The sequence below is a fragment of the Marmota marmota genome, unplaced genomic scaffold, assembly GCF_001458135.2.
Source record: "Marmota marmota marmota unplaced genomic scaffold, marMar, whole genome shotgun sequence".
Taxonomy (NCBI): domain Eukaryota; kingdom Metazoa; phylum Chordata; class Mammalia; order Rodentia; family Sciuridae; genus Marmota; species Marmota marmota.
This window is the reverse complement of record NW_025999946.1, coordinates 1,924,474-1,949,635: the sequence shown is the minus strand read 5'-3', so window position 1 is coordinate 1,949,635 and position 25,162 is coordinate 1,924,474. Positions and strand designations below refer to the sequence as shown.

Below are 25,162 nucleotides of genomic sequence, written 5' to 3'. Positions count from 1 at the left end.
GATCATGAACATCCCGATCTCCTCTGGCAGTGGAGCAAGAGGACTCCCAGGACTGGGGAGGAAGTAGAACCCTGGGCCTCCAAGCTCCCTCCCCTCACTGTGTTTCATAACCCCATGTGCCTCTGAATGTGTCACACCAAGCCCAGTCAGTGCTCCACTGACCTACAAATCTCAAGCCCCCAACCTGCAGAAGCTACTCTCCACCCCCACCTCCACCCAACCCCAAGTTCACTCCCAAAGAAAAGGAAAAAGAACTGTCAATTCTCTAAGAGGGAAGAAGACATGGAACAGGAAAACAAGATAAATACTGAACTTAAACTCTTAACCTGAGGTCCCTGAGTGCCATCCCAGCAACCAGCAGCTAACCGACCTTCCAAGGATGTGCAAAGAGGTGGATGCACCTGGGATGAACGGCTTTGTACAGTCAAAAGGGATCCTGGAAAGAACATTATTAGAAATCTTGCCATAAAAATGCTTTTGCAGAAGACATCATGGTCCCAGACAGGAGCAGGGAACACACAGAGACAAACTGCACTTCAAGTCACAAATTTAAAATTCTATTTTTGTTTAAAAATGAAAAAAAATAGTTCCCCTCTTCAAATGAAAGCAAACTCTGATAACAGGAGGTGGAAGGAAGGGGAGAAGGAATACAGGTTTTTCTGCTAATTCCCTTTAAAATGTTCAAAGGCAGTTGGATCTGGGTCCCCAAGAAAACCTGGGAGAGAGGCCAATGAAATAGCATAAAGAATACGATGTAGGACTAGGGTGTGCCTCAGTGCTAGAGTGCCTGTCTAGCATGCATGAAGCCTTAGGTTCCATCCCCAGCACCGGGGGGACAAAGAAGAAGAAGAGTAGAAAGAAAGCAAGATGTTTTTAGATAATCTGAGCTTTGGCCACGTAAAGAAGCATTAGTCATACAGGTAATGAGATCGTACGCAGAGATGATGCCCAGGCTCGGCCTGACGACATTAAGTGTATCCATTCTGGCCCTGGAGTGCCAATTACATTTCCAAATTGGCAATTAGATATAATGTCCCAAAGACAATTACCAAATAATGCCAAACCCAAAGCAAATTCCATCTCAAAGCAGCCATCCTTTTGAAATGGTCCTTCCAGCCCCTGCCTAAGCAAGTGCCCCGGGTGAATGAAATCTGTCACCCACCGGTCCAGAGAGACACATAGGTGAAATAAAGTATTAAAATCTAGGAATGACTCAAACATTATTTTATCACCAAACCAAGCCATCCGTTTCACCCAGAGCCTCTTCACAGCATCTAACCCACTACCCCTCCCAAAAGAAAAGCTGAAAATGTATCTGTACCCACCACAGTCCCACCCAGCTCCCAGCTCGCCAGAATGGGGTTTGCAACATCTGTGTGGGGATGTATTTATATGACTCAGCTCCTGTCCTCAAGCCATCACATGTGTCTATACCCCCATGAGAAGATAACTGGTTTTATCCCTGCTCACTGTCAAACAGGGTCCTGAGAAGCACACAGTGGGAACTGGGTCTGCATGACTTTTTCCCTAGCTCCTGGCTTGATTCCTGGCACACAGTAGGCACTTAATATTCAATAAAAACCAAAACAACAACAACAACAATAATAATAATAGCAACAACAATAACAATGACACCAGAAGACTTATTTGAGGACCTACTTTGGCTGGTGACAATATTCATAGACAAACCCTATCCTGTCTCCTTCCCTTTGACAATGGAACAACATAAAAAGCACATATCAAGAAAAAAGTTCCTGGCAGGAGGAGCTGGGAAAACCCTTGGTACAGTAAGAAAAGAAGCCACTGTCACTGTCATCTGCTGGAATTACTAAGAAATACAAGGGTGACAACACTGTGGGGGGGGGCTGCCTGTCACCCCCATGCACTCAGTGGTCAGGGGCCTTGGAAGCTGAACCCTCCATTTGGGAAGGCCCACTAGGGTCAATGTGGAAAATAAGGCTGGCAGCTTTGCTGACTTCAAACACTCCAGAGGGCGTGGCCACCCGCTGGCCTCCTGGAGCACGAGCACCAAGCAGCCTGAGCTGCACCACTAGCCTTTCATTTTGTAAGACCATGGTTTGGCGGAGTTGACATCCTGGACTGTGGGAAGCCACACCCCTCACAGTGTGGAAAACTGGCAAGAAGGAGAGCCCACACACAGATGGGCAACACTCAGACCACACCCTGTATGCTCCAGAATGCTGTTCTGGTCATCGACCCAAACCCAAACCCACCGCGCCTGTGGGTGCCTTGGGAGTGGGCACCCCAACAGTCAGCTTTAGCAATGAAAGCCCAGCCTGTCTGCAGCTCCTCCAAAAGGCCTGAGTGGCTTTTTTCTCCCTGGCTGTCTAGCACAGTCAACCCTCCACTTCTTTTCCCTCTGTGCCACTGAAGAGCTGGGAAATTCCATATTTCACAATAAGCCTATCTTCAGGGATGGGCTGGCTAGAGGCTGAGGAATGAACCAGGTCCTCACTACGCAAAGTGTGCCCCACACAGCGTTAGTACAGCATGCATCTTGCCACAAATGCAGAATCTCAAGTCCTCCAGCCTGGACCTTGTAAATCACTCTGCACTGTGGTGTGTGTGTGTGTGTGTGTGTGTGTGTGTGTTTTGAATCCAGGGCCTCATGCACACTGGGCAAGGGATCTCCTACTGAGCTACATCCCTAGTTCCTCATTCTCCCTTTGAACAGCCCCGCACCCCCCCCCCCCGCACCAGGTGATTTCTGTGCATATGAAAGTTTGAGAAGCCCAGGACAAGATGCTCTCTCCAGCCCTTGGAAGCAGAGATCTGATATCCCAAATGCAAATTTCCTAGGCCTTCTATCCAGAACACTAGGACACACTGCCTTGGAGGGTAGAAGTCCAAGTTTCCTTCTCTGTATGCTGAAGGTTAGGAATTTACCCACCCAAGAAGCATTTTAAAGAGGGAGACACTTTTCATTGGCTCCTACTATGCACAGAAAGGCAGTGGAAGTTCAAATGTTTCACAGGAAGCTTGACCTTGCTTGAGCCCCAAAGATGTCTCCATGAGGCCCACTGTTTCCAAGAGGCCTGGAGACTCTGGTGTCACAGCACAAACACAGTGCTTTCATCTGAACCACAGAGGCATCCCTCTGGGGGCTCCACAGCTCTGAAGTCCCTGGAAGGTGGTGTTGGCTGCTGTGATTCACAGATTAGCACAGCCATTGCCACTGTGAACCAAGACACCCCAGCTACCCATTTTGGGAAAGAGGTCTTGGCATTGCAATTCAATGACAATTGGTTGGCTTCAGCACCAGGCTTTTTGTGCCCCAGGGATGGAGAGACAGAGACTGACCCAAGGCAAGCGCTTACTCCTTGCTACCAGGCACCCAGTGAACTTTCCTATGCAGGGAGGAGACAGCGGTGAAATTTAGCAAGGGCCCAACTGGTCCTGCCCTTGGAATCTCCTCTTCCCAGGCCAAACACTGGTGTAGCTACTGCTGTCCTCTTTGTGGATATTTAGTAAAATCTTCAGGGCACCTGTAGGTGGGGTCAGCCCACAGCTTGCAAAGAGAAGACTGGGTCCTCAGCACCCTCCTAGAGAGCTATACAGTGCAGTGAGTGACAGTACCTACCCCAAAGGGCTGAGCTCTGTTACAATCGCAATGTGGAGATGAGAAAACTGAGGCACAAAGCACTGAGGTCCTTGCCTGAGGCTGACCCTTGGGCACTGCCTATTGGACCTGACATCTGGGCAGGCTTCTCAAGGTGAGGACAGTTCAGTCAATTTCTCTCCCAGTAGGACTTGCCCATGATGTGATCCCCCAGCAGGGGAGCTCAGCTGTGCCCTAACTGCTGGACATGTTCCCAAGGTAAGCTCAAGGGCAAGTGTTCCATTGAACATACTTAGGGAAACACAGTGCAAGATGCTGTCAAGAAAAATCTTATCTGGATAGAAAGCATCCTGGCCAGGACACAGTTACACCACTGCGGGGGACAGGTCTGGAAGCTCTAGACTTGGGATAACAAGGACAGAATTAGTTCCTCTTCAAGGGTGCCATGCTGGAGAGCCATACCTACCCATTGAATGACATAGTGTGCCCCTTCTGCCAGCCCTAATGCTCCAGGACCACCATATCATCCATGCCTGCCAACATCCCCACCATCAACAGGTTAACCATCCTGCCAGGCCTTTATCCACACAGCCTTCCTGGGATGCCCACCCACCCACAGTCATCCCATATCACCCAAGCCAAAAGCCATCAGCCCAAATCTCAGTCTGACATGAATGGGTTGCTTGACTCAAGACAGTAGACATCTGGCTCCTTTTGTCTCGAAATCACTATTTATTATAGTCTGTGTCCTTCAAGACTCATAGTTCAATAAATCAGAGAGATAATAGGCTCAACGCTTTGTGAAACTGTGGTAGCCCCCTTTACAAGAGGCCATTACTTCTGCTCCTCATAAGAATCCTACAAAGTAAGTATCATGATGTTCCTTTACAGATGGAGAGATCAAGGCTCGACTCGATCACCAGCCAGAGATGCCCTGCTGACGGGTGTGAGATCCACCATTTAACTTGGGTCTGTGTGGCTGCAGTCTGTGACGTCCTAAAGAGTGCATTTCCATAGAGAGAGCCAGGAAAGAGAAGCACAGGCTCCCTGCACAAGGACAGGCCAGCCAGAACTACCCCGTGACTGGGACAGGAGAACTTCTCCATGGCCACCCGCAAGTGATCTGATCAAAGGCGAGTATCTGAAGGTCATTCAGTGCAGCAGTCCCCAGGTGAGGACGAGACCAGGCACAGGGGCCAATCCAGAAAACAGAGTTTCAAGGCACTGAAGCTGCAGCTATGATTGAATCACCAGGCCAGACCCTGGGTGATTACCAGCCATAATGGGGTCTGATATTTATATTAGTCACGAGCCTGATGGAGAAAATGTGTTGTTTTCTCAGACACAGCCATGGAGACAACACCTCAATAATTCATTACATGCAGACCTTCCTTGATCAAACCCAAGTGCCTACAAGGGCATCAGCTCAAACTGAGAATATCAGGGAGACTGTGAACAGCCACACACAGGCTCCGAAGCAAACCACAGCTCCATGAGGAAGGGGGCCTCAGCTTCCCCAGACATTTAAAGAGAAGTAGTCTGTGAGCTAGATGAACAGAGGAAGGGAGTAAAGACACAGAAGTGGTTCCAGGCTGAATTCCTAAAGGATTGCTAGAGAACTGCAAAACACAGGCAGGACCAGAGATTTTACCCATAATGCCCCTCTCCTTTCCCTCTCCTATGTGGAATCCCAGAGTGGGAAGGGACAGCAGAGCTCACAGATTTCAAACCTCCTATTTGACACACAAGGAAAGACAGAGAGGTTAAAGGACTTCTTCCAAGTTGTGGCCTCATCCAGGCTACAAAACACTAATGTGCTGCCACAAAACATAGTAGCTCCTCTTCACCTTATCTGCAGCTGGACTGGACCTCAAAAATGCCATTTTCAAGTGAATAGAGAGTTCTGATGAAATCCAATAGGGTAAAAAAAAAAAACAGCAATAATGTGAAAAGGTACAACAAAGAGCACACAGTACCAGGATGACCATGCCCAGGTGGCCAGTGGGAGAAAATGTGGCCAAGTTTTCTTTTACAACCTATAAAAACTCTACATTCTACTGTTTTCAAAATGCAAAAGTCATTGGCTCTATGTAAATTGGAGACCAAAGGTACTCATGGGAAGAGACCCCACACTGCACATGCACTGTCTCAAAAATGATGCAGACCCAGACACCAAATGCGTGTGATTTGGAGCACCCTGCTGAAACATCTCTCGCTCTGAATTTCAGATGCTGAAAAGGCTTGCCTTCCTTGGGACTCCACCTCCGCTCAAATCACCATGGGCCTGGATGAAAGTGAGGGCAGGTGAACACATCCAAGGATGGATAGAACTCTGCAGGAAGCAGCCAAAGTTTGCTTGGAAAAGCCAGCACTAAAATAACTGTTCTCAAGTTAAGTTAAAAACTTTCTTCTGCACCAAGTCTCAACAACACTATCAAATGGCTTGGAAAGCAAAAAAGAAAGAAGGGCCAAAGAATGTGACTGCAAAAAAAAAAAAAAAAATGCAGACCCCAATGGTAAAAAGAAAAGCTTAGAAAGGGCCTGATTTGCCATTATTGGTCATGATGAGCTGGCTACACACCATTGCATTGAACAAATCAAGGGGCGGGCGTGTTTTAAAGTGGCCTCAAGATAGAAGAAATAACTTAATCTCATCCTATATTGGCCTCACTTATTTTCAATCAACCAAAACCCATCTCGTCCCAAGTTGCTTGCTTATAGAAACTTGCAGCTATGTGTACTCCGCTGGTCTTAAGGTTGCAAAATACAGCCAAAGATTTACAGATTGTTATTTCTAATGATCATTGCCAAATCCCTATTTTCTTATGAAAAATTACACAAGTCTCGCTTGGTCATCACTTAGGAAAGAATCCTTATGTGAACTATCTGACGAGCATTTCATGACAGACAGGCACTGTGGTAGCATTTACATGTTCCTTAGAGTAAAAAGATTTTAGAAGCGATGTTTAAAACCCAAGGATCACAAAACCAACACATCTTATTCTGACTCATTGAAAAGTTTTCATTCTATCAAAATTGCCCACTTCCTGAAAAACAGAAGGCTGTCAAAAAGTTCACTCAAATCACTCTGTCTGGAGAATATTGTAAGTGAATGCAACTGTGAGCTATCATTCCCCTAAGGACAGTGGCTGAATCTCAGTAAAAGGGGGAAAAAAATTCCAGAATTGAAGTCTGTCAGGGGGAGGTGGAGGAGAGGAACTGTGTGACTAAGAAGGCTCTGTGAATGAGTGTGTTCCCAGGGGGTGGGCTAGGCAGGGGGCATCTCCAGCACTGGTGCTTAGAATTTTGCTTAATCCAAGGGATTCTTCCAAAGGTGGGAGGTCTTCCTCCTTGACCTCTAATCCAAAGAAAGCTGGATAGCCAACCTCTGGAACCAAGCAGAGAAGTGAGAAGACAAGGAAGAGAATGTTTTTTTTTATTTTTCTCCCTTCTTGCAACACACCAGTATTTTCCAAAACACAAACGTGCTGCCACAAAACACAGCTGAGCTCCAGTAGCACCCAACATGATGTATAATTAATGACCGGAGACAGCGCCTGGGTTCGCCCTTGTGTTTGTACAATCAGCCTTCACCTTAGCCCCTGGTTTTCCTCCTTCTGTCCTTAGTGGCCAGGAGGCTGCTAAGAGTTGCTGTGCCATATGAAGTTTGAGGGGTCTTGGGATTAACTTTACTAAGAAAGGTGCAAACATTTACAGACCAAGGTGGTGTGTGTCTACTCTACACAGTTCCCCTAGACATCCTCTTCCTCCAAAAACTGTGAGTGTTGTAAAGTCATCTAGAATGGCAATTACTCAAAAAAAAAAAAAAAAAAAAAAAAAGTAGCTCTGTCCCTTTTCCCCATTCTTTCTTCTCTATTCTGCGGTTTTCTATTAAACACTGGCTTATTGCCCCAGCCCTCATCTCCAGCCAGTGGCAGGTGGTGGAGAGAGACACCTCTAAGGTCACGGCCAGGCGGTCATCCTAGCAGCCACACTTCCAAGGTGTAGCGAGCCTGGTGGGCGTCTTTGCCAGGAATAGCCTAAACCACCTGGAGCTCCAGGAAGGGGCTCCGTGAAACCGCGGCCTCCGCGAGCTCTGTGCGGCGGGTGGCCCTAGAGCTCCAGCTCTTTGTTGCTGGTAGCATTTCTGGGGACCCAAAGTGCGTGGCCTGGGGACAGAAGTACAGGGGCAGTCAAAAAAACTTGGGGTGTGGACATGTTCTACAAGAATGTCTAAAGACTAGAGTGGGAGGTGACATCAGATTTGTGACCTCGCCACCTTCCTAAAGTCCCAGCCCTATGGTTGCCTCCAGTTCTGGGATGGATCTCCCCAACTTTCTCTGCCCCCTCAGGTACCCAGCTTTCTCTAGCCACGTTCCTCCTCCGGGATTCCCTAGTACAAAAGAGTTCCCCCCTTGCCGAGGCACCTTCCCTTCTTTTCGGGGCCCCACGAACTCATCTCTGCAACAGGATCCTGAAGTGCGACTGTGCTCCCCTGGCCCACCGCGAGCACCCGCGCCGCGGCAGGTGAGCGGGGCGGAACATGCACCCAGTGGTCCCATTTCGTTTGTCCCCACCGGACTGGTTCTCCTCACCCTGCACCACAGCACCCGAGAGTCACGTCCCCCACCCCGGCCCCAACCGCAGCCGACTGCAACCCTACAATAAACAAGGGAAAGGATCCGGCGTCCGCGTCCCGAAGCGCACCGGTTGCGGACAACTCCTCACCCCCCAGCGCGCAGCCGGAGCTGCTCCGATCGGAGGGCGCAGGGACAGCAGTGGGAAGGGAAGGCGAGGAAAGGAAAGCAGGCAGGGTTGGAGGGAGGCACTGCGCCCTGCGGAGCGAGGAGGTGGGTTGCAGGGGACGCGGGGGAGCGGCGCGGCTGGCGCAGGGGGTGGGCGCCCGGGGCGCGCTTACCTTCGTCTTGCCCCCGCAGTGGCAGCAAACGGTCCACAGGTACTTGAGCGTCCGCCAGAGCAAGATGATGAAGAGGCCACCGAAGAAAGTCACCATGGAGGAGGCCAGGAAAGCCCACCACATGCGTTGGCCCCGGCTGTCGCACGGCACCTCCATGGTCACCGGGATGATGAGCGCATCCATCTTGGGCTCGTGGACCGAGGACGAGGAGGAAGAGGAGGAGGAGGAAGAAGAGGAGGAGGAGGACGCGTCTAGGCTGAGATGGTTCGCGNAGGCCGGGGACCCCCCTCCCCGCACGCCTCTCGCGCCGCTAACTAGCCGCTCTTGGCTTATTAAGCGGCACCTCGTTAATAATATAGAATCGGCCCCCGGCGCCCCAGCGCCAGCCTGCCTTCCCGGCTGCGCTTGGCTCCTAATCGCCGCCCCTGTGCGAGCCGGGCCGCCGCCTCCTGCTAGCCCATGCTCCCTGGACCCCGAGTCGTGTCTCCAAGACGCTGAGCCTCCTATGCCTCCGCTCTCTCTTCCTTCTTGCCTCCTCCGGCTCCTCCTCGTCACCGTCCTCGCTGCCCGATCCTCTTCGGCGCGCGCCCCGCGCTCCCCGCAGCCGCCAGCAGTGGCAGCTGCAGCAACTGGAGCGGGCGCGGGCTCAGGCCGCCCGAAGCGGGAGGGGAGGAGGCTCAGCGCGCTGGCTCGCTTGGGCTTGGAGCTGGGCAAAGGCAGGCAGGCCCCTTCGCGGTGAACCTACACGTGCCTCTGACCACCCCAGCGTGCAGGGTAGTGCGCGCCCAGTCCAGGCTAAGAACCCAGTACCTCTCTCCAATGATGCTACACACCCACACACACCCTCCCCCCTGTGCCAAGCGCCTTGAGGGACCCGGGGAGAGGGACAAGGCTCCAGGGCCAAAATGTTTTTTCCCAAAGGAGCCCTCAATGGGGAGGGAGGGTGGTCAACTGTAAGCTTGATCCCACAGGCCCAGTGTCCCAAGATCATGGGGCTCTCAGTGTGAGGAAATTCCTGACCCAGGATACCTGACGACTATCAACCCCATATTTCGCTTTTCTTTTTATTTCTAGGTGCCCCAAGACCCCGCGTGTAGTCGAAGGGCAGGGCCATCTGGAAAGCTATGGTCTGTGGCCTCTGATAGCAGCAGGTGGTTTTTGGCCTTTGTAAGCAACAGAGGCGCCTAAGAGAGTAGGCAGAGGTGGACACCAAGAGCAGCCTCAAGCATGATGCAGGCCCCAATGGACAACAGGGTTACTGAAAGAGTCCCTCCCCTCTTATTGAATCTCAGACTCCAGCTGGGAAAGGAGTGTGCCAGGCTTCATTTAAGCTCGCCTTTCCCGGTGTAGAGTCTTTCCTCCTCCCCACTTAAAGGGGTCTGGGTTTGTTCAGCAGCCCCCATCCCAGCCATAAAGCAATTCCCCTATTGATGTTCTCACAAGCTTTGCTCCCTCTGGACACTATGCTTCCTCCAGCTACCTGCTGGACCACAAATTTTTCCAGTGCTAATTAAAACAAAGATTATCACACTCTCCCCTCACTGCCCACAGTGATTTCCCCAAAGTTTCCAGCTCATTAGTTTAAGCCTAATTGGAATTCTCAGGTTCCCTTCAGTTCTTCCTGTGGTAGAGGCCCAAGTTATCTTCCTTAACTGTAGGGGCCTTCTCTGTCTGATTCAGGGTCAGTCCTGCCCTTGCCCTTGGAGGCTTAGGATGCAGAGGAGGAGTGGGGCCAGGCAAGGCCAAGCTGGGCAGAGACTGAAGGAGATGCCTAAAGCTTCAACTGGTTGATTGAGAATACCTTCATTGGGTTCAGTGTAAACATCTATTAGACAAGCATTTAGGCCAAAGTCAAAGAAAAAAATGGAACGCAGTAAGATTTCCTGAGTATTGGTATCCAAAAAGCAGTATGTAAAAGAACTGCAGATAATATTTCCGGAAAGCAAAACTGTCAGAGTTTCCATTTTGTCATCTGATGGTACCTCCAACCTTGTCCTTCTGCAGCCACTCTGACATATCAGTCTCATATATGAAAAGTCCTGGGTCTTTTTCAGTCCTGTGCTGGGGAGGAGTTCAAAGTGACTGCAGCATTGAAGTTCCTTTATTTTTTAACTTTTGAAATGACCACACTTTACTGTCTTTGTGCCTCAGCGTATGCAAAGAAAGTTAAGGACTTTCCTTAAATCAAGTCCAAGATTTGAAATTTTAAAATAAAATCCCCGAGATATAAAAAGAGAAGCAGAAGATAGGACCGCCTCACCAGTGGAGTTTAAAACATCCACAATGGAGTTCCTCACTCACAAAATTGATCTTCTGCAAACCAACAAGTCTCCCTGAGGTCTTCCTACACCACCCCCCAAAAGCCTAGATCCCTGTACAGTGTCAGTCTCTGGGCTGTTAGCAAGAGGCTACTGGCCTTCTATCCCCCAATTGCAAAATCCACAGCCCTGTCTCTCCCCATCATCACCTTCATCAATTCAGTATCCTTTGAGAAGATGCTGGAAGGCCCCTAAGACACCCTCTTCTTCTGATTTCTACAGAGAGATTCACTGTCAAAATCATTAGTCTCTGTCCCACAATCCCCAGTTCCCTCACCACCTCCCTGAGTAGCCTGCCCGGTAGGTGTTGAAAGAAAACACCACCCTCCACTAGGGATTGATGACATTAGGCATTTTCCTAGCTCTCTCCAGCCACTTCTGCTCTGTCCAAAAACTGGTCTTACCAGTGTAGGAAGAGGTTCTGCCTCTTGGACCCAATGGATCCTCAAACTTCAAAGGAACCTTAGACATTTTCCATTAGTTGTGTTCCCTTATTTGTAAAACCTGAATAAAAACAGGGACCATACTGCCTACCTCACAGAGTTATATATAAGGATGAAAAAGAAAACACAATACAGATCTTGGCTGTGATACTATGACCTGAAAAAGTGGACAGGTTCTGAGCAGAGCTTCTGACCACACACCCAGACTCATGTGTGTGCATGCAGCCTGCTCTGCAGGAGATGCAAGGAGGGGGATTGTGAGCCCCTTACCCACTTTGCTATCTGCATTCCACAGGCCCCTCAGCTGGGATGAGGAATGAGGCAAGGTAATGCAGTTGCATCTGCACTCTGCTATGACCTTGACACTGCACCCAGAGGGCCCCAAGAAGAGCCAGGCTGTGGAGTCTCCAGGGCACAGCAGAGCTCCTCCATCCTGCATGGAGTCTCTGACCCTGTCACCCATGGCCACTCACTGTCTCTCCACTCCCTGGATGACCCAGGAAATGGAAGGAGTACAGAGAACCACCTGTATGTGGTCCCAGCACATCTTTACCTAATGTGGGTGTGTCCCAGGCTGGGAACTAAGTGCCATTGTATAAGAACCAAAGCTAAAACAAAAGTAGAAACTTCTCTCTCTTTTTAAAATACAATTTGGGCCATTTATTTGTTTCTAAATACATTTAAAATCCTCCCTGGGAGGAGGGCAGTCTCTTTCCAAGCTGCACTTTTATCTGCGGCAGCTTTCAAAGCAAATCAGAGGTTTCAAGTTTCTTAAGTATTCTAATCTGAACAATTTTAACTGACTTAAAGGAAATAAAATAAGTGCTTAAACATACAGACTAAAAAAGCAGAGTGATTAAAAGCCAAAGAGGACATTTATTTACCTAAATGTTGGCCCAGAATCACAATTATTGTGTACTGGATTTTCTTTTTCCCCAGCCTGCACCCAGTTCCAATACTCTGACGCTAATCTTGGCTGCTTCTGCTCTGGAGAAGCCAGGTGGTGACTCTTTAAGTGATCTAGCGCCTTCTTGTGGCTTTTCCAAGAATATCACCTTTTGGTCATTGACAAAAAGGGGGCTTATTCCAACTGTCTGAAATTTGAGATATGAAAATTCCAAAGAAGAAAATCCTACTGTTAAAAAAAGAAAAAAATAAGTGTAGTCATGGGGGAGGTGTACATAGATTGGGGCAACAATGATAAAATGATTCAAATTTTCAGTTAGCAATAAGTTCAAGAGATCTAACACCACTACTACAATTAATAACACTGTATAATTGAAAGAGAATAGATGCTACGTTTTCTCACCACAAGTAAACAATAAGCATGCATGAAAATACATATGTTAGCTTTATTTAACCATTTCACAATGTATAGATATATTTCAAAACGTCACTTGTACACCAGAAAAAAATACACAATTCTGTTGATTTAAAAAATAAATAATGAAAAAAAAATGTGGAGAAAATGACCACCACACTATTATTAACTTACTAATGTGGTTAATAATTAGTTCATCATTATTAACTAATATTACTAATATTAACCATTCAGTTACTGGATCTATCAACATATCAACTGTTGGGATGAAGGCAGCAAATGAGGTTCAGATCATTACCAGATTTGGTGTCAGATCTGAGCTATAATTATTATTGCTTCATTGACCTTGTGTTCCCTTCTAAGCACTCAAAAGTACTCCTCTTTCTTATCTTCATTAATCTTCCTAATCTCTTTGTGATATAAGAAAGGGCAGTAACTATTCTCCTGCTTTACAGATAAGGAAACTGAGGTTTAGATCTGTGCATTACTTGACATGACAGGAGAATTTGCCACCTCTGGAACAATTTGTGCCTTTGTGATTTATAAGAAGAAGCCAGACTTCAGTGACCCAGCACTCAAAACTAGGTCCCAGGGTCTCTGAGTACCAAAAGCGAACTCTGGTTCCCGAGATAGAGAGAGGCAGAGAAAAGGCTTTGAGCAGTTTGTTTCTCATATTTATTTCTTCTTATAAAACTAACTCACACCTACTGGAAGGAATTTGGAATATAAAAGTTTCATAAAAGAATATAGAGGCCACCTGGCATCCTACCACCCACTGATACCGCTCAACATTTTTGTAGATCTCTTTCACACTTTCTCTCTTGGTGGGTATTTGCAAAATTAAGATTAGATTAAACACTCAGCATTTATCCCCTTAACATTAAATTGCAAGCATTTTCTCTTTTTTATTAAATATCATGGAAATGCTATTTTTAAAAAATAATTGAATAATATTCCAACAACTGGCATATTGCTGACATTTGGGTTATTGCAAAATTTAACATATTTCAAAATAAGTTCTCCAACGGTGCACAAGTGGCTTATGGTAGTTGAAAAGCTGTCTGGAAGGTTTTGACTGACAGTCTTCCTTCCTAGCCCCAGCCCCTGCCCTTTAGGGAGAGCAGGTGTGAGGACAGGTGCAGTGGAGTCAGTCTGGCTGTGGGAACTGCCCCTCCCCACTGACCTCAGAGCAGCCGATGACTGCCAGCCATTGTGGTTTCAAAATAAGTCTCCCTTTTCTCACAAAATCTAATGCCTCTGGAGAAAACAGTGCTGTGGTCTCACCATATTGTCCTCAACCATAGTTCCTCTTGCCATTTACAGGACCATTCCCCAAAATGACATCCATGGTTTGGTCAACGTGGAGCCAACTTGTGGCTCAGACCCTGGCTGAAATTACCTTTCACTTACACGATAAACAAGTCAGCCTAGTAGCTGCCTCTGCCCAGTGGCTTTAGCAATGTTTGCTAATAAGAAAAGTGGCGAGCACATCCTTCCTGCTTAGGAACCCTCTTGGGCATAAGGAGAGAAGTCAAGAAGACAGACATCTCTGGGGACTTCATTTGCTTTCAATTCTGACTTGCAATCTCGGTGTCCTTTGTCACAGTATTGTTCAAAGCAAGATCCCTTTGTTTCATACTGACAACCACCTCCCTTGACAGTGTAGCCTTTTTTAGCTTCAGTATCCCACAGTTGATGAGTTTCCTGCTTCCCAAAGATGGGCTTATAATTTAAAGTTTCCAGAAGATGATAAACCATGGCATTGCTTTTGCTATGCTTTTGCAAAGACAAACCAAGCGACCAAACAAAACAGAAACCCAATCTAGCAGTGTCCTGAGAATTGCAGAAGAGTAAGTCCTCAAGGGAATATATACCAATAAACTGGGCTGAGTTCAAGAGGAAAGTTCATTAAATGTCTTTATGGAAGAAGAGTGCTATGACTCTGAAGAACACCAATAGATTTTTCAGAAGGTAGGAAACAGCATGCTAGGAATGCTGTGTGAGGACAGGAGGGAGAGATGGAACCTTGCCTTGGCCAGAACTGAAGTCCTCAAGTCTACTGCCAGGAGAGATTTTCCCAGCAGACATTGTGTGCCTGTCCTACTAATCCAGAGGGAGAGCTGGAGGTGGAGGTGACATGGCTGTCCTCTGGGCCATTCTAGAAAGTTCAGAGAGGTGTGAACCCTGGCTTTCAGACCAGCCCTCATGGGCACCAGGACACTGAAGCTAAGTGCCTTTTCGGCAAGGTGCTAAGCCAAATAGAAGCCATGCGAAATTTCCTTTTGGTCATCTAAAAATCTCATTTGGTTTTCTCTTGATCACAAATGCAAGTTATTAGAGCAAAGGAACCCACGAACTGCCCCAGCAGGCCTGGGCACTCCTGGGTGATGGATGGCCACGGGCATAAAGCTTTTCTTTGACCTGCTCCTGGCTCTTCTGTCAGGATCTTTGTGCTGACACTGTACTGAGACAGGACGGTTGGTCTGCGTAAGCGGTGTTTATTTCAGAAGGAGATGTATGTTCTGCCTAAAGTACCCTGGCTAAGGTGGGAATTCCAACCCCTTTATCATTAGTGCAGAAATGCAATGGCTCAGAAACCAGGGGACCCCAAAATGACTTTCCATTAAATTTGATGGAGAAACCATTTGGGTCAGAACCAATCTAAAGTTTTTCTAAAGAATTTATCAGCACACACACTGTCCAGGGGGCCCTTGCTGCTCACTCTTCCTGGGGTCTTCCATGAAGGCTGGAGGAGTCAGCCCTTCCTGGGAGAGGACATGGCAGGCAGAGAAAGGGCACAGAGGCCAAGCAAGCCCTTCCTCCCAGGGCAGTGATGGTCATGACTGAAGACCCACTGATGAGGTTGGAGACCCCAAAGGGCACATTAGAGGTCCCCAGATAATAATGTAAACAGTTCCCCATGCTTAGATCACCGTGTTGCTAACTTTCAGTTTACTGTCGATTATGGTTTGGATATGAGTTGTCCCCTAAAAGTTTATGTGTGAGACAATGCAAAAAGGTTCAGAGGAGAAATGATTGGGTTGTAAGAGTCTTAACTCAATCAGTGAATTAATTCCCCGATATGGATTAACTGAGTGGCAACTGAAGTGATAGGGTGTGGCTGGAGGAGGTGGGACTTGGGGGCGTGGCTTTGGGGTATATATTTGTATCTGGCTAGTGGAGACCTCTCTCTCTCTACTTTCTGATCCTCATGTGAGCTGCTTCCCTCTGCCACACTCTTCTGCTATAATGTTCAGCCTCACCTTGAGCCCCAAGGAATGGAGTCTGCTGTCTATGGACTGAGACCTCTGAAACCCTGAGCCCCCAAATAAACTTTTCCTCTTCTATGATTGTTCTGATCAGATCTTTCAGTCACAGCAGCAAAAAAAAACCGACTGAAACACTGTCTTAATCAGCGTTTCATTGATGTGATCAAAAGACCCAAGAACAATATAAAAAGAGGAAAATTTGATTTTGGCTCACTATTTCAGAGTTTCTGTCCATAGTCAGCCCACTCCATACCTCTGGGCCCAAAGTGAGGCAGAATATCTTGGTGCAAGTCTGTGGCAGAGGAGAACTGCTCAGGGTAGCGCAACCAGAAAGCAGAGAGACCTCTGCTCAAAATACAAACCCCAAAGGCACGGCCCCAGTGACCTTCTCTTCCAACCACACCCTACCTGCTGATAGTTACCACATAGTTAATCCATATCACTGATATTAAACCTCTCATAAACTAATCATTTCACCTCTAACCAATCCTACCATGTCTCAGACATGAGTTTGGGTAGGTGGGGGGGAGATACTTCATACCTAAAACCAAAGCACTTACTTAATATTGGTTTTCAGATCACCTCCTCCTTTCATTTACTTAAATTTATTTCAAAAGGAAATTCTGTAAAAACTAGATTCATGGGCAACTGTCACTGCCATAGAAAGCAGATAAATAAAAACAAACTAAATAAAATAAATAAATAAATAGAAGGCATCATTATCACAATGAATGAAAGCAGTGCTGCTAGGAGGGACATTGGCATTGCCAACTAATGGCTTCTGCCTGGGGCCAGGCCTGTCTGTGCTAGAAGGAGAAATGGGTGAGTGCTCTAAAGTGACACAGTCACCCCTGGCCATCAGATTCCAGAGAGCCTGTTCCAAACTTTCCCATGGGGGCCAGTGAACAGCATGCTCAGTGGACACTTAGGTGTCTATCCCCTCCCCGCCACACTCCCAGGCCATCTTAATTCTAGAGAGGAAACCACTCTAGAGAGTCTTTTGACTGACTTTTTCTTTTTACTGTAAGGGAAGTGAGATTTGTGAATGTCAAATAACCTGCCCAAAGCCTCTTTGTGACTGAGCTGAAGTTGGAATCCTCATGGGGTCCCCTCAATGCCCTCTTGAATACCACCTGGTCAGCAGATGGGCCTGCTGGGGCCTGGGGCAAGTGAACTTTCCTTACCATTATCCTTTGGCTCCCAGCAGGTCTCTAAAATCCTTTCTTGTTGACCTTTCTTTAAAATGCTAATTGCGTCTGTGAGGCTCAAGGGGCCTTTGCCCCATTGGGAGCCCCTGCCAGGTGAGCCCCTGCTGTGAGTCAGCACAGAGCCCCCCAGCCCAGGGCTGGTGACTGGCATGCAGGGAGCTCACTGCCAGGCTTTGGCCTCTACACACCCTGCAGAGCCAGGCACCCAGGGAGCCCAGGGAAGGCCTCCAGCAGAGGCTCCACCTCAGCAGGTGCCTGGGCAGCTGGCTACTCTGCCTCTCCCTGGAGCCTGAGGCTAAGGGGGCACTTTGAAGAACCTCCATGGGACAGGACCTGGGTAGGGCCAACCTGGACCTCCTCCAGGCAGCAAGGAGGCTGGTGGGGATGGGTGGCAGGGATGGATGCCTCTGGGAAGCAGAGAGGCATGGGGAGGGAGCAGCGCTGTGGAGAAGATCAGAAACACAAGTGTGGAGCTCGGAGAGGACGGAAAGCAGAGGAAGAGGGGGAGGTAGGACTGAGAAGGGAAAGGAAGGAGACCCAGGGGCAGAAAGAGAGAACCAGGAAGACTCCAGAAGCAGAGCAGAGGCCACGGCCAGCCTGGGGCTTGCCTGGCTGCTCCACTTCCTTTCCAAGCACCCATGGCTTCCGGCCCTAACAAAGCAGGGCTCCAAAGCTTCACCTTCGGGAAACACCTAACTCTCTTGTAAAGGGAGACACAGAATCCTGGTGGCAAGTCCTGGCAGGTGAGACACACACGCTCACTCCTGGCTGCCTCCTATCCCCGAGGATGCGTGCTTGAGGTGCCCCGTGCTCAGGCCTGGGGCGCCCTCCAACTTGGATGTCCAGTCCTGTGAAGCCGCAGGTGTGCTCTGGCTGGAGGGGAGCCAGGGCTGTGTGTTAGGATGTGGGGGCGAGGCAGGACCCTTCATTGTGTTTTCAGTCCTCATCACCAAGACAAGGACTGGTAAGTGAAGTCCAGCAGAAAGTGTCTAGAGATGCTGTCCAGGCAGCGGGCCTGCGCATGGCCAGGCAGGGCTCCCATCACCATCAGTGGCCTGCAGTGAGGCAACCTTCACACGGGCACCCCACCACCCCGCCTCCCTGCCAGGGAAAGTGACCAGGACACTAGTCTCTCCAACTGAGTGAGCAGGGCCTTAAGGCCAAGGGAAGAGAAGGGAAGAGAGCGTCTCAATGTCACATGTCCTGTCGCAGTGCTTCAGGGCCTAGACTCAGTTCACAAAGGAGGAGCTATCACTTACTTACTAGGTAAATATTTATGAAGTGCCCATCACGTGTCAGCAGCTTGTGCTATTATTGGTAGTTTCAATAAACAGGGTCTTCCCATCCCCCCACCAGGAGGAGTCCCTGCAGGAGCTGCCACATGCACTTTAGAACTCAGTGGAAGTTCTGGTTCAAGGCTGCACAGGTCTGCTCTGGAGTTCCATGGAGCTAGGTTCAGATTTCAGTCCTGCTCCTCTCTCTGGCTTTGGGGTGTGGATTAGTTTTCTTAGCTTCTCAAGTTTCAACTTCCTCCTCCATGTACTAGGGAGCATAAAAATTCCTCCTCCATGAGCTGTTAGGAGGATAAAGTGGAAGAATCTGGGTAAACGTCTCAGCACGGTGCCCTTCATGTCAGAAAAATGGTTATATCAACCTCTCCCTGCTTTCTCTGCATCTGCATGCTCTGAGGCAGAGTGAGGCAGCTCCTTTACCCTTGGGGCCTCAGTCCTGCAGCGCTGTCTTCTCTTTGCTCCTCCAGCTCAGCCCAGGAATAGTGCTCTTCTTCTTGACTCGCCTGTGTCTGCTGCTCAGGGATGTCCATCCTCCCTCCCCCTCTGCAGGACCTGCTCATTTCTCTTCTCCCCAGGCTGGTTGCTTCCCTCCATCTCAAGAACCTAAGTCTCAACAACAATGAAAATCTCACAGACTGACAAGCTCAGAAGTGGTGGAGACAGAGAGGTTGAAGATGGTGGGTTAGAGGAAGGCTGCACTTTCAGCTGCTTCTTGGCTTGGGATTCAAGCAGCAGGAGCACTGTTTGTCAGCAAGGTAAGTAAAAGAGGGATCGCACTAAAATTCAGTGCTGGACAGTTAGAGGGTCTTAGAGACTCAGAAACCTGCGTGCATTGAACAAAGAACAAGGAAGAGTGCCCTGGATCCAACTGGTGTTGGATATGGAAAAAATCTAGGGATCAGAAAAGCAGACTGAATCTAGCTCATCCAGAGGCCGCAGCACCCCGAATTGGTGTTTGAGAGTGCTCTGTGTCTTTCAACTGGTGAGAGCGGAGCAAGAGGAGGGAGCCATCTCGAGGCAGCCATGATGCAGAAGCCAGGAGATCATAGCAGATGCTGCCTGACTGTCCTGCGATGTGTCCAACTTGTGGCCCAGGGAGTCCCCAGCAGAATGTAAGTGAAACAGGCACAAAGAAGATTGTGACCAGGTAGACATAAGTCAGAAAAACAAAGCGGAGCCCATTTGGTTTTCCCTTTGAGTCTGGTGGTTCATATGACCAGCTTTGAAGGGGGTCAGGAAACTGAATAGGAAGGTATGAATATACTCAGGGACTAAGTTTTGGAAGGCTGTGCTCATGGCAGCTGAGTGGGTGGAGGATTAGCGTCCCTTCTCTGCCAGTGGAATTCTTGGGACATTTTTGAGATCTGGACTCCCAACAGAGATCAGCATCTGCTAGGTCCTAGGAGTGTGTTGATTTAATCTCTGCAGAGCAGATACTTCGCAGCAAAGCCCCTGAGGCCTGGTTGGACCTAAGTCCCAGCCACGGAACGGCCCACATAGAACTCTGCAGCAACCTCACCCTGGGAGTGCACTAATCCGGTCTGTGCAGACAAAACTCCAAATGACAGCACTTCCCACTCTGTTCTGTCTTATACTGGTGAGAAGGGAAGCTGAGAGCTGAGAGAAGGGAAGCTGAAAGCTATTTCAACCAGCAAGAGATTGAGTCCACTTCAACTGGAAGCTCATTGAGCAACACAAAAAGAGGAAGGGATAAATAAATCTAGGGTCTTGCTCTCTCTCCGTCCGCCTCTCTTTCTCTCTCTCTCTCACTCAGTACATAGGCCAAGAAGAAAAGGTTATAAGGACAACTGGGGGTAGTTAGTGACTGTCCACATCCACTTGCATTTCTTGAAATGAAATTTTTTGATTCTTTCATTTTTCATTTTGGATCTTTTATCTTTTAGGTTCTTGTTATGCTTATTATTTTCTGGACTTGTATACACATACACATTGATTTTCTTCTCTCTCTTGTTTTTAGCATTTTTAGTATGTATTTATTTTTCCTTGTCATGTTTTGAGGGTTAGGGTTTTTGTTTGGAATATTTCGGTTTTGGTTTTGCTTTGCTTTGTGTTTCTTTCTCTCCTTTCTCCTCCCACTAACAGCCAAAGTTTCCTATTCTTTCCTCTCACTTTACTTTTACAATAATCTTTTATTATTATTTTGGAACTAGGATTGAATCCAGAGACAATCAACCACTGAGCCACATCCCCAGCCCTATTTTGTATAATTTTTAGAGACAGGGTCTCACTGAGTTGCTTAGCACCTCGCTGTTGCTGAGGCTGGCTTTGAACTCCCAATCCTCCTGCCTCAGCCTCCTGAGCCACTGGGATTACAGGCATGTGCCACTATGCCCAGCTCTCTTCTTGTCCTTAAAACCATGTGGGTTAAAAAAACTAGACCCAACTATAGGTTGTTTGCAAGAGACTCATCTTAAAAGCAAAGATAACCACAGACTGAAAGTGAAAGGATGAAAATTGATATACCATGTGAATGGAGCCTGAAAACAAGCAGGAGTAAATATTCTCATTTTTAACAAAGCAGAATTTAAGGCAAAATTAATCAGAAGACACAAAAGAAGTTCATTTCATACTGGTAAAGGGAAGAATCCAACAAGAAGATATAAAGATAGTAAACATTTATGCCCCAAACAATTGTGTACCTAATTACATAAAAGAGACACCACTCAAATTAAAGACTCAGTTGGATCCTGGTGAAATAATGCTGGAGGATTTCAACATACCTCTCTCACCAATAGATAGATAATGCAGAAATAAACTCAGCAGAGACTCTTTGAACCTGAAAAATATTATAAATCAAGGGCAGGTAACATACATCTATAGAATATTTCATCCCAAAATAGCTGCATACACTTTCTTCTCAGCAGCTCATGGAACCAAACATGTAGACCACACTTTAGGTCAAGTTCCTCCTTGCATCTTGACAGATCACAATGGAATCAAATTATAAATCAACACACAAAATTATATAACATATGGAGATTGAAAGTACACTTTTGAATGATCAATAAGTGAGAGAAGAAATCAGGAGAGAAGGTTTAAAATTCTTAGGATACAACAAGAACAGTGATACAACATACCAGAACTTCTGGTGCACTGAGAAGCCAATTCTAAGAGGAAAGTTTATAGTTATGGGTGCTTATATAAGAAAATAAGAGAGATCCCAAATAGAAACCTAATGATTCATTGAAGCCCTTGAAAAGAAGAAAAAACAAAATTCCAAACCAGCAGAAGGAAGGAAATAATTAAAAGAAGAGCCAAAATTGATAAAATTGAGAATAAAAAAGCAATACAAGGATCAATGAAATAAAGAGTTGGTTGTTTGACAAGATAAACAAGAATGATAAGCAATTAGTCAAACTAATCAAAAGGAAAATAGAGAGGACGCAAATTAATAAAATTAGAGATCTAAGAAAAAGGAGAAAGCATCTCAGACATCACAGAAATACATAGAATCACTAGGGACTCTTTTAAAAACTTATACTTCAATTGTAAAAACTAGAAGAAATGTACACATTTCTAGATACATACAACCTGCCAAATTTGAATCAAGAGCACATGGAAAATCTAAATAGACCAGTAACTAGCAATGAGATAGAAGCAGTAATAAAAAAAAATCTAACAAAGAGAAGTTCAAGATCAGATTGATTCTCAGCTGAATTCTACCAGGCCTTTAAAGAATAACTAATGCCAATGCTCCTCAAATTATTCCATGAAATAGAAAGAGAAGGAATGCTTCCAAATTCACTATACAAAACAAGTATTACGCTCATACCAAAACCAGATAAGGACACACCAAGGAAAGAAAACTACAGACCAATATCTCTGATAAATTTAGATGTAAAAATCCTTAATAAAATATTAGCAGATCATATCCAACAATATATTAAGAAGATTATACATCATGACCAAGTTGATTTTAGTACAGGAATGCAAGGATGGTTTAACATATGCAAATCACTAAATATAATTTATTGCATGAATAGAATTAAGGACAAAAATCACTTAATTATCTCCACAAATGTGGAGAAAGCCTTCAACAAAATTCAGCATCTGTTCATAATAAAAATACTGAAGAAACAAGGGATAGAAGGAACCTACCCCAACATCATAAAGGCTATAGATGAAAAACTCAAAGCCAATATCATAGTGAATGGAGAAAAACTAAAAGCATTTTCTTTAAAATCTGAAACAAGACAAGGATGCTTATTCTCACCACATCTATTTCATATAGCATTAGAAATTCTAGTCAGAGCAATTAGACAAGAAAAGGAAATTTAAGGGATAAAAATAAGAAAGGAGAAATCAAATGATCACTGTAGACGATAAGATCATATACTTAGAAGATCCAAAAAACTCTATCAAAGGACTGTTAGAGCTCATAAACAAATTTAGCAAAGTATCAGTTTAAAAATTCTACACATAAAAATCAGTAGCTTTCCTATGTACATAATGAATCTTCTGAGAAAGAAATCAGGGAAACAATTCCATTTATAATAGCTTAAAAAAAAACCTAGGAATCAATCTAACCAAGGAGATAAAAGATCTCTACAATGAAAACTATAGAACATTGAAGAAAGAAACTGAAGACCCAAGAAGATGGGAAAACTTCCCACAATTCATGGATACATAGAATTAATATTGCTAAAATGGGCATACTATCAAAAATAATAGATTGAAAGCAATCCTCATCAAAATACCAATGGCATTCTTCATAAAACTAGAAAAAAAAAACAGTCTTAAAATTCATTTGGGACAATAAAAGATCCAGAATAGCCCAAGCGATTCTAAGCCAAAAAACACTACTGAAGGTAACACAATACCTGACTTCAAAATATACCACAAAGCTATAGTAACAAAACTGCATAGTATTGGCATAAAAGCAGATACAGAGACCAATGGAACAGAATAGAAGACACAGAGACAAACCTACACAGATACAGTCATCTGATCCTTGCAAATGTGCCAGAATATTCATCAGAGAAAGGAAACTTTTTTCCCACATCATTCATAAATGGAGTATAATTTTTCATTTTTCTGGTTGTACATGATGTAGAATCACACCAGTTGTGTAGTCATATATGTACATAGGGTAATAATGTCTGATTCATTTCACTGTCCTTCCTACCCCCAAACCCCCTTTCCTTCCTTCACTCCCCTCTGTCTAATCCAAAGTACTTCTATTCTTCCCTAGCCCCCATTCCTTACTGTGAATTAGCATCTGCATATCAGAGAAAACATTCAGCCTTTGGTTTTGGGGGATTGGCTTATTTCTCTTACCATGATATTCTCCAGTTCCAGCCATTTACCAGCAAATTCCATGATTTTATTCTTTAGCTGAATAATATTCCATTGTGTACATATACCACATTTTCTTTATTCATTCATCTGTTGAAGGGCACCTAGGTTGGTTCCATAGTTTAGCTATTATGAATTAAGCTGCTATGAACATTGATGTAGCTGTGTCACTGTAGTATGCTGCTTTTAAGTCCTTTGGGTATATGCTGAGGAGTGGGATAACTGAGTCAAATGGTGATTCCATTCTAAGTTTTCTGAGAAATCTTGCTTTATGTAGTGGTTGCACCAATTTGCATTCCCACCAGTAATGTATGAGTGTACCTTTCTCCCCACATCCTCACCAACATTTGTTGTTGCTTGTATTCTTGATAATTGCCATTCTGACTGGCATGAGATGAAATCTCAGTGTAGTTTTAACTTGCATTTCTCTAATGGCTAGAGATGTAGAACATTTTTTATATATATTTGTTGATTGATCGAATTTCTTCTTCTGTGAAGTGTCTGTTCACATCCTTAGCCCATTTATTGATCGTGTTATTTGTTTTTTGGTGTTAAGTTTTTTGAGTTCTTTATAGATCCTGGAGATTAATGCTCTTTCTGAGGTGCAGGAGGTAAAGGCCTGGAAAACCCTGGAACAGGAGCTTGTTGCCAGGGGAACCAGCCATGTAATGAGAGGGTTGGAAATTTCAGCTCTACCTCCTGATCTCCAGGGAGGGGAGCGGGGCTGAAGGGTGGGTTGATCACCAGTGACTGATGATTTAATCAATCATATCTATTTAACAAGGCTTCCTGATCAGAGAGCTTCCAGGTTGCTGAACATGTGGAGGTTTCTGGAGGGTAATGTGCCTGGAGAAGGCCAGGAAGTTCCATGCCCCTTCCCCTGCACCTCACCCTGTGCTTCTCTTCCATCTGGCTGTCCTTCTGTATGCTTTGTAATATCCTTTATTATAAATGGTAAATATAGAGTGTTTCCCTGAGTCCTGTGACCTGTCTACAAAGTATCAAACCTGAGAAGGGGTTTGTGGGAATCTCTGATCTATAGCCAGCAGGTGAGAACGCAGGTCACATCTGGGACTAGCGACAGGTTCTGAAGGGGGGCAACCTCATGAGCCTTTAACATGTGGGATTAAACTCTAATTCCAGGTAGTGTTGAAATTGAACTAAGTACACCCAGCGCCAGTCAGATCCAGCTAGTGTGGCAGGAAGAAACCCCTACACCTGTGCTAAGTGTGAATTAGGAAGGACTTTTCAGTTGGGCTTTGCTCTTGCACACTTACCCTGGGCAATCTTTGTGGAAGGCATCATTGGTTTTCAACCCTTCCATCTTCCAGGGGAAAAGCCAGCTCCCCACCCACAAGCCTTATCAGGAAGAGGCCTAGATGCCCTGAGAGGGGTCTCCACTGAGCCTCTGTACTTGCACTGTAACCACCTGCTCAGAAACTGGAGGAGGGGAGGGAGATGGCTCTGGGGAAGCTGGTATTTGGTGATGCCTGGGAT

At 46.2% G+C, this 25,162-nt stretch overlaps 1 protein-coding gene across 24 annotated transcripts in view; it reads right to left on the bottom strand.

Moving 5' to 3' along the window:
- The window catches only part of Kcnma1 (potassium calcium-activated channel subfamily M alpha 1), an 888,761-nt gene that overhangs the window by 706,154 nt on the left and 157,445 nt on the right, over positions 1 to 25,162 (bottom strand). For all 24 annotated transcript variants that reach the window (XM_048801821.1, XM_048801797.1, XM_048801798.1 and 21 more), the window contains exon 2: positions 8,499 to 8,769. In XM_048801821.1, coding sequence (XP_048657778.1) covers positions 8,499 to 8,769 — 271 coding nt within the window. The remainder of the gene's footprint in view (positions 1 to 8,498; positions 8,770 to 25,162) is intronic.